The sequence below is a fragment of the Sapajus apella genome, unplaced genomic scaffold, assembly GCF_009761245.1.
Source record: "Sapajus apella isolate SASKATOON/1434 unplaced genomic scaffold, GSC_monkey_1.0 scaffold61, whole genome shotgun sequence".
Taxonomy (NCBI): domain Eukaryota; kingdom Metazoa; phylum Chordata; class Mammalia; order Primates; family Cebidae; genus Sapajus; species Sapajus apella.
The window spans coordinates 4,845,239-4,858,032 of record NW_022437001.1 but is presented as its reverse complement, the minus strand read 5'-3'; the positions used below and the strand labels follow the sequence as shown (position 1 = coordinate 4,858,032).

General features: G+C 38.5%; 1 protein-coding gene across 2 annotated transcripts in view; it reads right to left on the bottom strand.

Moving 5' to 3' along the window:
* NR3C2 (nuclear receptor subfamily 3 group C member 2) overlaps nt 1–12,794 on the bottom strand; it is a 357,173-nt gene that overhangs the window by 115,173 nt on the left and 229,206 nt on the right. For both annotated transcript variants that reach the window (XM_032246540.1, XM_032246541.1), the window contains exon 4: nt 8,029–8,145. In XM_032246540.1, coding sequence (XP_032102431.1) covers nt 8,029–8,145 — 117 coding nt within the window. The remainder of the gene's footprint in view (nt 1–8,028; nt 8,146–12,794) is intronic.

Genomic DNA, 12,794 nt, shown 5'->3' with positions numbered 1-12,794 from the left:
CACACACACACACACACACACACACACACACACACACACACACACACACAGTTTCTTTATCCACTCTTTGATTGATGGGCATTTCAGTTGGTTCCACAATTTTGCAATTGTAACTGCTATAAACATGCGTGTACAAGTATCTTTTTTTGAATAATGACTTCTTTCCCTCTGGGTAGGTACCCAGTGGTGGGGTTACTAAATCAAATGGTAATTCTTTTAGTTCTTTAAGGAATCTCCACACAGTTTTCCATAGTGGCTGTACCAGTTTATATTCCCACCAGCAGTGTAGAAGGGTTCTCTGATCACCACATCCACACCAACATCTACTGTTTTTTGATTTTTTGATTATGGCCATTCTTGCACGAGTGAGGTGGTATTGCACTGTGGTTTTGATTTGCATTTCCCTGATCATTAGTGATGTTGAGCATTTTTTCATATGTTTGTTGGTCATTTTTATATCTTCTTTTGAGAATTGTTTATTCATGTCCTTAGCCCACTTTTTGATGGGACTTTTGTTTTTTTTTCTTACTGACTTGTTTGAGTTCGTTGCAGATCTTGGACATTAGCCCTTTGTCAGATGTATAGATTGTGAAGATTTCCTTGCACTCTGTGGGTTTTCTGTTTATTCTGCTGACTGTTCTTTTGCCGTGCAAAAGCTCTTTAACTAGGACTCAATAATTTATCTTTGTTTTTATTGCATTTGCTTTTGGGTTCTTGGTCATGAAATCCTTGCCTAAGCCAATGTCTAGAAGGGTTTTTCCAGTGTTAGATTCTAGAATTTTTATAGTTTCAGGTCTTAGATTTAAGTTCTTAATCCACCTTGAGTTAATTTTTGTATAAGGTGAGAGATGAGGAGCCAGTGTCATTCTCCTACATGTGGCTAGCCAATTATCCCAGCACCATTTGAGGAAAAGGGTGTCCTTTCCCTGCTTTACATTTTTCTTTGCTTTGTCAAAGATCTGTTGACTGTAAATATTTGGGTTTATTTCTGGGTTCTCTATTCTGTTCCATTGGTCTATGTGCCTATTTTTACACCACTACTATGCTATTTTGGTGACTATGGCCTTATAGCACAGTTTGAAATCAGGTAGTTTGATGCCTCCAGATGTTTTCTTTTTGCTTTGTCTTGCTTTGGCTCTCTTTTGGGTCCGTCTAAATTTTGGAATTGTTTTTTTTCTAATTCTGAGAAGAATAATGGTGGTATTCTGATGGGGACTGCATTAAATTTGTAGATTGCTTTTGGCAGTATGGTCATTTTCACAATATTGATTTCACCCATCCATTAGCATGGGATGTGTTTCCATTTGTTTGTGTTGTCTATGATTTCTTTCAAACTACTCTCAGCAGTGTTTTGCAGTTTTCCTTGTAGAGGTCTTTTGACTCATTTCTTAGCTATATTCCCACATATTTTATTTTATTTTTTTGCAGCTATCGTAAAAGGGGCTGAACTCTTGATTTGATTCTCTGCTTGGTTGCTGTTGGTGTATAGAAGAGCTACTGATTTGTATACATTATTCTTGTATGTGGAATTCTTTTATCAGTCCTAGGAACTTTCTGGAGGAGTCCTTTGGGTTTTCAATGTAAACAATCATATCATCAGCAAACAGTGAGAGTCTGACTTCGTCTTTACTGATTTGGATACCATTTATTTATTTCTCTTGTCTGATTGCTCTGGCTAGAACTTCCGGTACTATGTTGAAGAGGAGTGGTGAGAGTGGGCATCCTTGTCTTGTTCCAGCTCTCAGAGAGAATGCTTAAAAGGTATCCCAGTCAGTATTATGTTGGCTTTGGGTTTATCATAGATGGCTTTTATTACATTAAAGTATATATCCCTTGTATGCCAATATTGCTGAGAGTTTTTTTTTTTTCTTTTAAGATGGAGTCTTGCTGCGTTGCCCAGGCTGAAGTGCAGTGTTGCGATCTTAGCTCGTTGCAAACTCCACCTCCTGGGTTCAAGCGATTCTTCTGCCTCAGGTCCCCAAGAACCTGGGATTACAGGCACACACCACCACACACCTGGTTAATTTTTGCATTTTTAGTAGGTATGGGGTTTTGCCATGTTGCCCAGGCTGCTCTTGAACTCCTGACCTCAGGTGATCCTTCCATCTTGGTCTCCCGAAGTGTTGGCTTTATAGGCGTGAGCCAGCATGCCTGGCTGAGAGTTTTAATCATAAAGGGATGCTGGATTTTGTCTAATGCATTTTTACATCTGAGATGATCATATGACTTCTGTTTTTAATTCCGTTTATGTGGGATATCACATTTATTGACTTGCATATGTTAAACTATCCTTGCATCCCTGATATGAAACCCACTTGATAATGGCAGATTATCTTTTTGATATATTGTTGGATTTGACTAGCTAGTATTTTGTTAAGGATTTTAGCAACTATGTTCCTCAAGGATGTCAGTTGTAGTTTTCTTTTTTTGGTTATGTTCTTTCCTGGTTCTGATATCAGGGTGATACCGGCTTCATAGAATGAATTAGGGAGAGTTCCTTCTTTCTCTGTCTTGTGGAATAGTGCCAAAAGGATTGGTACCAATTCTTTGAATGTCTGGTAGAATTCTGCTGTAAATCCATCTGGTCCTGGAGTTTTTTGGTTGGTAATTTTTAAATGACCATTTCAGTCTTGCTGCTTGTTATTGGTCTGCTCAGGGTATCTAATTCTTCCTGATTTCAGCTCAAGGGTATCTAATTCTTTCTGATTTCATTTAGGAGGGTTGTATTTTTCCAGGACTTTATCCATCTCTTCTAGGTTTTCTAGTTTATGTGTGTAAAGGTGTTCATAGCAGCCTTGAATGATCTTTTGTATTTCAAGGCTACTATGGTGTCAGTTGTAATGTCCCTGTTTTCTTTCTTAGTGAGGTTATTTGGATTTTCTCTCTTTTCTTAGTTAATGTTGCTAATGATCTCTCAATTTGATTTATCTTTTCAAAGAACCAGCTTAGCTTTTTGTTTCATTTATCTTTTGTATTGTTTGTTTTTTTCAATTTCATTTAGTTCTGCTCTGATCTTAGTCATTTTCTTTCTTCTGCTGGGTTTGGGTTTGGTTTGTTCTTCTTTCTCTAGTTCTTTGAGGTGTGACCTTAGATTGTGCTCTTTCAGACTTTTTGATGTAGGCGTTTAGTGATATGAACTTTCCTCTTAGCACTGTCTTTGCTGTATCTCAGAGGTTTTGATAGGTTGTGTGATTATTGTCATTGAGTTTAAAGAATTTTTAAATTTTGATCTTGATTTTGTTTTTGACCCAATACTCACTCAGGAGGAGGTTATTTAATTTCCATGTATTTGTATGGGTTCCTTTTGGAGCTGATTTCCAATTTTATTACATTGTGGTCTGAGAGAGTGTTTAATGTAATTTCAATTTTCTTAAATTTACTGAGGCTCATATTATGGCCTATCACACGCTCTGTCTTGGAGAAAGTTCCATGCACTGTTGAATAGAATGTATATTTTGTGGATGTTTGATGAAATGTTCTGCATGTATCTGTTAAGTCCATTTGTTCCAGGGTAGAGTTTAAATCCATAGTTTCTTTGCTGACTTTCTGTCTTGATGACCTGCCTAGTTCTGTCAGTGGAGTACTGAAGTTCCCCACTATTACGGTGTTGCTGTCTATCTCATTTCTTAGGCCTATGAGTAATTGTTTTATAAATTTGGGAGCTCCAGTGTTAGGTGCAGATATGTTCAGGATTGTGATATTTTCCTGTTGAACAAGGCCTTTTACCATTATATACTGTTCCTCTTTGTCTGTTTTAACTACTTTTGCTTTAAAGTTTGTTTTATCTGATATAAGAATAGCAACCCCTGTTCACTTTTAGTGTCCATTTGCATGAAATGCCTTTTTCTATTCCTTTACTTTAAGTTTATGTGAGGCCTCATGTGTTAGGTGAGTCTCCTAAAGGCTGCAAATGGTTGGTGAGTTCTTATCCATTCTGCAGTTCTGTATCTTTTAAGCGGAGCATTTAGGCCATTTACATTCAGTGTTACTATTGAAATGTGAGGTGCTGTTACTTTCATTGTGCTCTTTTGTTGCCTGTGTACTTTGGTTTTTTGTTTTTGCTTTTTAACTTACATTTTTGTTTTATAGCTTCTGCGCAATTTATGCTTTAAAGAGGTTCTGTTTGATGAATTTCCAGGATTTGTTTCAAGATTTAGAGCTCCTTTTAGCAGTTCTTGTATTGGTGGATTGGTAATGGCAAAATCTCTCAGCATTTTCTTGTCTGAAAATGGCTGTATCTTTCCTTCATATATGATGCTTTTACTGGATACAAAATTTTGGGCTGATAATTGTTTGAGGAAGCTGAAGATAGGTCCCCAATTCCTTCTAGCTTTTAGGGTTTCTGCTGAGAAATCTGCTGTTAATCTAATAGGTTTTCCTTTATAGGTTACCTGGTGCTTCTGTCTCACAGCTCTTAAGATTCTTTCCTTCATCTTAACTTTGGATAACCTGATGACAGTGTGCCTAGGTGAATATCTTTTTGAGATGAATTTCCTGGGTGTTCTTTGTGCTTCCTATATTTGGCTGTTTAAGTCTCTAGCAAGGCTGGGAAAGGTTTCCTCAATTATTGCCACAAGTATGTTTTTCAGGCCTTAAGAATTCTCTTCTTCCTCAGGAACACCAATTATTCTTAGGTTTGGTTGTTTAACATAATCCCAGACTTCTTGGAGGCTTTGTTCATATTTTGTTATTCTTTTTCTTTGTCTTTGTTGTATTGGATTAATTCAAAGACCACGTCTTCAAGCTCTGAATTGTTTTCTTTTACTTGTTTAATTCCATTGCTGAGACTTTCCAGAGCATTTCACATTTCTAAAAGTGTGTCCAAAGTTTCCAGACTTTCTGTTTTTTATTTAAGCTATTTATTTCTATGCATAGCTCTCTCTTCACTTCTTGTATAATTTTTTGAATTTCCATGCATTGGACTTTGGCTTTCTCTGTTCCCTCCCTGATTAGCTTAATAACAAATCTCCTGAATTATTTTTCAGGTAAATCAGGGATTTCTTCTTGGTTTGCATCCATTGCAGTTGAACTAGTGTGATTTTTGGGGGGTGTTGAAGAGCCTTGTTTTGTCATATTAGCAGGGTTGGCTTTCTGGTTCCTTCTCATTTGGGTAGGCTCTGTCAGAGGGAAAGTCTAGGACTGAAGGCTGTTGTTCAAATTCTTTTGTCCCACAGGGTGTTCCCTGGATAGAGTACTCTCCCCCTCTTCCTATGGATGCGGCTTTCTGTGAGCCAAACTGCAGTGATTGTTGTCTCTCTTCTGGGTGTGGCCACCCAGCAAGTCTACCTGGTTCTGGGCTGGTACCGGGGGTTTGTCTGCATAGAGTCCTGTGATGCGAACTGTCTATGGGTCTCTCAGGTTTGGCTACCAGCGCCTATTCTGGTGGAGGTGTTGAAGGGTGTACTGGACTCCACGAGGGTCCTTAGCTTTGGGGGTTTAATGCTCTATTTTTGTGCTGGTTTGCCTCCTGCCAGGAGGTGATGCTTTCCAGAAAGCATCAGCTATAGCAGTGTGGAGAGGGACCATTGGTGGGTGGAGCCCTAGAACTCCCAAGATTATATGTCCTTTGTCTCCTGCTACCAGGGTGGATAGGGAAGGACCATCAGGTGGGGGAGTGGCTAGGCATCTGTGAGCTCAGACTCTCCTTGGGTGGGTCTTGCTGAGGCTGCTGTGGGGGATGGAGGTGAGATTCCCAGGTCACTGGAGTTGTGTACCTAGGAGGATTATGGCTGCCTCTGCTGAGTCATGCAGGTTGTCAGGGAAGTGGGGGAAAGCCGGCAGTCACAGGCCTCACCCAGCTCCCACGCAAGCGGAAGGGCCAGTCTCACTCCCACCGAGCCCTCCACATTAGCCCTGAGTCTGTTTCCAGGGGGAGAGCAACAGGGGCTTGAAAACTTGCCCAAGGATATCTGCCTCCCAGCTGGGAAAGAAAAGAGCTTTAGTTCTTTCCCTGCCTGTGAAGTCTGCATGCTTGATTTGCACCCTTCCTTGAGTTCTAAGCAGGAGGCTTCTGGCCCCGTTCAAATTGTTACAATATTCAGTTAGAGAATTCCTTCTCCCCATGGAGTTTTTCCTCCCACTCCTCTAGCCACCCTCCCAATGGATCCCTGTGGTATCAGGCAGAAATGTGCTGCCTGGGGACCCAGCAAGCTCCCAGGGCCTTTCTGCTGCTTCCTCTACCCCTGTATTTCACTGGGTTCTCTAACTTGACTCTGCTCCAGATAAAGTCAGAAACTTCTCCTGCAAATAGACCTTCAGCTTCTCCAGTGGGGGTGTGTGTTTGGGAGAAGAGGGTCTCTCTTTTCCACCTCTGCAGTTGGGGCACTCACAGTATGTGAAGTGTTTCCCAGGTCCTGCGGGAGCAGTCCGCTTCCTTGAGAGAGTCTGTGGGTCCTCTCGGGATTGCCCGTTTGTTCTTGCAGTGGATCTGGAGCTAAAATTCACAATGCGAGCCTCCACGTGCTGCTTTGCCTGGAGCTGCAATCTAGTCCTACCTCCTGTCTGCCATGATCCCCTGAATCCAGTATTGCACATAATCTACGTGCAATATGTATGTGTTAAATCATCTCCAGATGAATTACAATACCTAATACAATGTGAATGCTATGTTATACACGTTACATTGTATTTTAAACTTTGTATTTTATTTTTTTGAGATGGAGTCTTGCTCTATTTCTGAGGCTGGAGTGCATTGGCACAATCTCGGCTCACTGTAACCTCTGCCTTCCGGATTCAAGCGATTCTCCTGCCTCAGCCTCCCAAGTAGCTGCGACTATAGTCATGTGCCACCATGCCCAGCTGATATTTTGTATTCTTAGTAGAGACATGGTTTCACTGTGTTAGCCAGGATGGCCTTGATCTCCTGAACTTGTTATTCACCCACCTTGGCCCCCCAAAGTGCTGGGATTACAGGTGTGAGCCACCAGCCTATTTTTATGTTTTAAACCAAATATTTTCAATTCATGGTTGGTTGAATCTGCAATATGAAAACCATTGATAGTGGGATTTCGAAAGGTCTTCCCTGCCTGGAGAGTATTAACAGGAATTCATGTTTTCTTTTACTCCTTCTGTGGCTATTTTTCTAAGTTTACATCTTTGAAGCATCAGCATTTATTTTGGTATAGAGTTAAGAGTTGGTATATAACTTTCTTGTTTTCCAGATGGTTATCCAATTGTCACAGTATTTTCTATTGAATAATCTTCTTCCCTCCCCACTGATCTGAAATGCCACTTTTATTATGTGCAAAATTCTCCTATTATTTGGATCTGTTTCTTGACCTTCTGTTAATCTGTCTGACGATCAATAAGCAAATACCACAGACTATCTTAATTATTGTAGCTGTAATATGGTTTCCTATCTGGTAGAACTAGTTCCTCTCATTTGTCTTTTCTAGACTATTCCTGGCTATTCTTTAAGAACTTAGAATAATCAGTTGGTATTTTTCTTAGGATTATACTATAATTATAAATTAACTTAGGGAAAATTTATATCTTGAGGATTCTGAGTCTTCCCATCCATGGATGTTGTATATTTCTGCATTTAGTTCTACTTTTTTACCCTCTCCCCCTCTTTTGGTGAGCCTCTGGAACACTTCAAAGCCTTTTTCATATATATATATTTCTTTAATACATTTACCTCTAAAGTTAGGTATGTACTCCTATATGGGTAATGTTATCACATATAGGTCTAATTTCTAAACAGATGTGCAATACAAACTATTATCTATGGTTTTATATAAAAGTCATTCCTTTTTGTTTTGAGTTTTGTTAAGTGCCCAGTTCTTGAAACATAGCAAACTCAGGCTTGAAAAATTCACCAGGACTGTAGCCATAAAACATACCTCTTTTTGACTCCAGCTAATAAATATTTCTCTCCTAAAATGTTTTAGCATGAAAACAGAACTCATCAGATTTTTAGAAACCTTTGCTCCATTTTGGCTTTGTTTTCAATTTTGAGAGTACACAGATCTTAGTGGTGTTGCATTACCTATTAACAATTTTTATTTAAACTAAAAATACAAAACTTACCTCCTAAATTCATTCCAGCTTGAAGACATTTCTGAAGTCTGCAAGCAGGACAATTCTTTCGTCGAATCTTATCAATGATGCAATCATTTCTTCCAGCACATAAATAGTTGTGTTGCCCTGATTAAAATAATAAAAAATAACTGTTAAAATAGAGTATACTACTATAAAATATTAATATGTATGCTAAGAATATAAAACTACCTCTTTCCTGCCTTCCTCAAAAGCTCTTCCTCAAAAAAGTAAAAAACATGACTTGTGGATAATATAGAGAAGGAGATGATCAGCTTAATGCAGCTGAGGCTTTAGATTACATATGATAACATTACACTTATTTCCAAACAGGTTCCCATATGAGCAGAGCCCTATTTCTCCATTGTTTGAATTTTTTAATAGCTGCATGGGATCAAGCAATAATGCACATTTCCTGCAGACATCACAACAGCACCAATCTAAACAAAAGCCCTACTGCAGCTGTTTAAGCTGCTATGCCTGCCCACCATTTATACGTGTGACTTCACTGGGATTTCACAGTAATTTCACTTTCAAATAACAAAATTGGAAATGCTAAACTATTTCATCCTGTAAAACAAACTGGAACTAAAAAAATTCAGATATGGGCACAGCACAGGCTTAGAGAGTGGCATCTACTGGCAAAATATGAAATTGTAGCCTCGCTTTATTAGTATTTATTCAAAAATATTTACTAAATACCCACTGGGTACCAGACACTAGTAGGGGCACTAGGGATACAGTGATGAACAAGACAGACAGAAGCCTCTGCTCTTAACTTTCATTCGATTTGGGGGAGACAGACAATAGACAAGGTGATTGGATAAAATGTACAAGATGTTAATAATAAGCACTAGGGAGAAAAACGAAGGGAACAGAGAAGGTGATTTTTAAATAAAGGTCTATAGATCCATCAGGCCTATACATCCTGTAATCTAACTGTGTGGACATGTCGGGGAGAACATATGCCAGAAAGAAGGAAAAGCAAATGTGGCAGGGATAAAGGTGAGGGCTGATTACTTGGCATGTTCTAGAAACAGCAAGGACACCAGGGTGAATGAGCAAAAGAAAATGAGTAGAGAATAAGAAAAGACAGTGATAAAGAGCTAATGTGAGCCAGATCACATGGTCCTTAGAGGTCATGTTCAAGACTACTTTGGCGTTTACTCTGAGATGAATCTGCTAGACTAGAGGGCTTTGAGCAGAGGAGTCAACTGATGTGATTTACATTTCACAGCATCACTCTGGCTGCTGTGTTGAAACAGACTGCAGTGACTAAGGACAGAATTAAAGAGATCAGGGGTAAGGAAATTATTATAACCTAGGGGAGAGAAGAAAGTGGGCTGGGTTATTGTGGTAGCAGTGGCAGTGGTAGAGCTGCTAGGATTTGCTGACAGACCAGAGGCAAAGGGGAGTTAAGGAGGCCTTAAGATTCTTGGGCTAAACAAGTAGAAAAAGGGAGCTGTCATTAATTAAAAAGGGGAAGACAGAAGGAACCAATGGTTTATTGGGAATGACCCCAGCTCAGTCTTGGACATGGCAAGTCAGAGAAGCCTGACAGGCATCCAAGTGGAGGGGTCAGGTCCACGGTTAGGAAGAGGGCTGCGCTAGAGATGCCACCAGCTTATGGATGTTATTTTAAGCTGTAGACTGGAGAGAGAAGCCTGAGGAGTCATGGGTTGTTGAAAATATGTAGACAAAGGAGAGAGAGAAGCCCACTGATTACTGCAAAGTAGTGAACAGGCTCCAAAGCACTCCCTTCTGTGTACCATCATGTTCCCTTAAGAATTACTAAGTAAATTACAGTAAATACTCAATAAAAATTATGTGTGTCACTTAATATAATTAAAATAATTTAAAATATATTCTCTAACATTATAGTGAATCTTAGTAATAATAACAACAACATAATACTAACAGAATAGGGAAACCTATCAAAGTGAAGAAATGAAACCCCACCATTATAATAATCTAAAGCCTTTTCTAAAAATTGGAAGGCTCTTAATGAATATGGGTAGGTGTACATAATTATACAAAGGCAATCAACATCCATGGTAAAAATGGTCACTGATAAATATAACATTTCATGATGCTGTACAGCAGCTTAGAGAGCTTTCCACTTTTAAAATAAAATGTTAATGCCACGTTAGAGTTCTATCTTAGTTAACCCATGCAGCAAACTCTATGGCAGAGGTAAGATCATTATTGCTACTATTCACGAGAAGAAACTAATTCTAGAATTGATAAAGTGACTTCCCAAAAAGAGTATTGGAAGCAGAATTTAGAAAGTCTGATAATATTGCTGTGCCTCAAGACCAGCAGAGGGTTTTCTAAATACTAATTTGCAATATAATTTACTGTTGGTCTAATAAGACATTGAAGGTGCTCTTTGGAAATGTGAAGCAACAGAATGTTGAGTGAAGCACCCTCTACTAGCCAGCATTTCTACTGACAACTGACATTATGTGCCTTTTGTGTATTATGTGATTGAATACAAAACCACAGATTTCATCTGTAATACACACTGAACTGAATAAACTTTAAAGTCCAAAGAAATAACTAAATGTAACTTAAATTTGTTTTAATTCAACATGTATTTATGGGGCACATCCAATGTGTTGCAGGGTCATGAATCCTTTGCATAAGGGTTGGTCTGCTGTAGCCTAAGATTCATTTCTGTGAATTTTCAATAAATGTAACTAAGACTTTTTAGATTGTAGGCATACAGAATGGAAGAAGATGGCCACTGTCTTATAAACACATTGGAAGATTTTCTCCTTTGGGTGTTCAAAAACAAGAGACTTTCAATTGCTAGACTGTTCCATAAGGATTTTAAAAAATAAATACCCTTCAAAAATTTGTTACTATAACAATACAGGATGATTTTCTCTCCAGAACAATATTTTATCTTCCACAACTAGGATAGGAGAGTTGTAAGAGACTGTTGCAGACATGTCATCACCATTTCCAGAAAATTTTGTCATTTCGATTTTTAATTGTATAAACATTAAAAATTTAAATTACACCTACACAAATATGTAATGTGTGTCTCATTGCTTAATTCATATGAAACCAACACAACACATAACCAAAATCTGTCCAGTAGGACTCAGGGAACTTCAGTTATCCATCCATCTGTGTACTCAAGTTCAGTATACCTCCTGCTTCAGGTTGGGGCTGCTTTCTGGACACAAGGCAGCCATTCTAAAAGACAGAAAGCTTCTGAGGTTAGGATAAATTTGAAGGAAGTACCCAGATGCTTAGGTCAGTTAGTACATGTGTAACACAAATTCAAAGACTTACAGGAAAACCAGATGAACTAAAATGAAAGGGAAAATAAAAGCAAAAATGCTTTATGGACTTAAAAATAATAACAAAGTTGAGTTCAAAAATAAATCAGAGATATCTTTTTTCTATTGTTTTAAACTATGGTATTGCTTTTACCTGTAGAATAATTCAATAAGTGTTTAAAAGCGAATCTTATTATTTTAAAAGTTACTATATTCAATAAAAATTGTCTTTTACAATTTTCAGTTACCTTGAAATCAAGAAGCAACTTTTTGTTATACTTGGGCTGGTCCCAACTGAGAAAATACAGGTTGTGTGACATGCAGTCTCTAAGCATCAATAGTGTAAGAACAGAAAAGTAGAAAAACGAAGGGCAAGGAGGAGAAAGCACAATGCAAAGGGGACCAGCTTTGCAACCAGGATCCATTGGGGTCCCAATCCTCCGTCAGTCAATAAGGAGCTATCAGAGCCTCCGCCAGGTGGGTCAACGTTTCTGAGCATTGGTATCTTGATCTATAAAATGCAAATAGTAACGCCTGCTTTCTATATTGCTAAATGGATTCAAATGAATAATATATACATAAAGCAAGAAGCAAAAAGCCCGGCCTGAAGAACTCAAAAAATAAAATAAAATAAAATAAAATAAAATAACAAATAATAAATAAAGGTGGTAGTGATGACCTATTTTGTTAGCTCACTTAAAAAAAAAGTAGGATGATAAAACGCAAAGAACAAAAATCAACTCTTAATGAAAGGTAAGTGAGTAAAGAGCGTCCTGTGGGAGCAGACTGTCACCCTTGAGTGGGAAGTCCCCTACATGAAAAGAGTCCACTTGAGACAAGACAAATGCCATTCAGCTCCAAACCCATCTGAGTCTTTAGCTTTCTTCTAAAAGCTGGCAAGGATGTGACGGTGTTGAACCATATCCTGTTAAACACAGGACAAAAAGCAAGGACCGTCCTATCTGTTTGCAACTCAGCTAAGAATTCTAGGATAGGGCCCGAGACTAAGCATGGGATAAGATTCTGGAAAGTTATAACTTCGTTGTATTATTTCTCTTGGTATCTCTTATTTTTATATATTACTTAATGTCAAGGCTCTTAAAAGTAAGAAGGCACATACACTCAGAGGCAGAAGCAAAGGTGAGCCTGGGAGATTGAATTCCATTTTGCCAGGAGCCTTGAGGGAAACTGCACCCCAGTGGACAAGAGAAGGCAATATTTGATATTTACCAAAAAGCAGGTTGAGAAGCAAGACCCTTGGAGAACAGGAAAAAGAGGGAACATGTGTTCCCAAGTAATGAGTGAATTCCATTCCACAGAGATTTTTTAAGGCAGCATATAAAAAGGTAAAATATGGTCAATTTCTTCCAAGGCCTTACATTCTAGGGTTTAGGATGAGGTTGGAGAAATTGAAATGATTAAGATAAATCTACCTATGTAACAAACCTGCACATGGACCTCTGAACT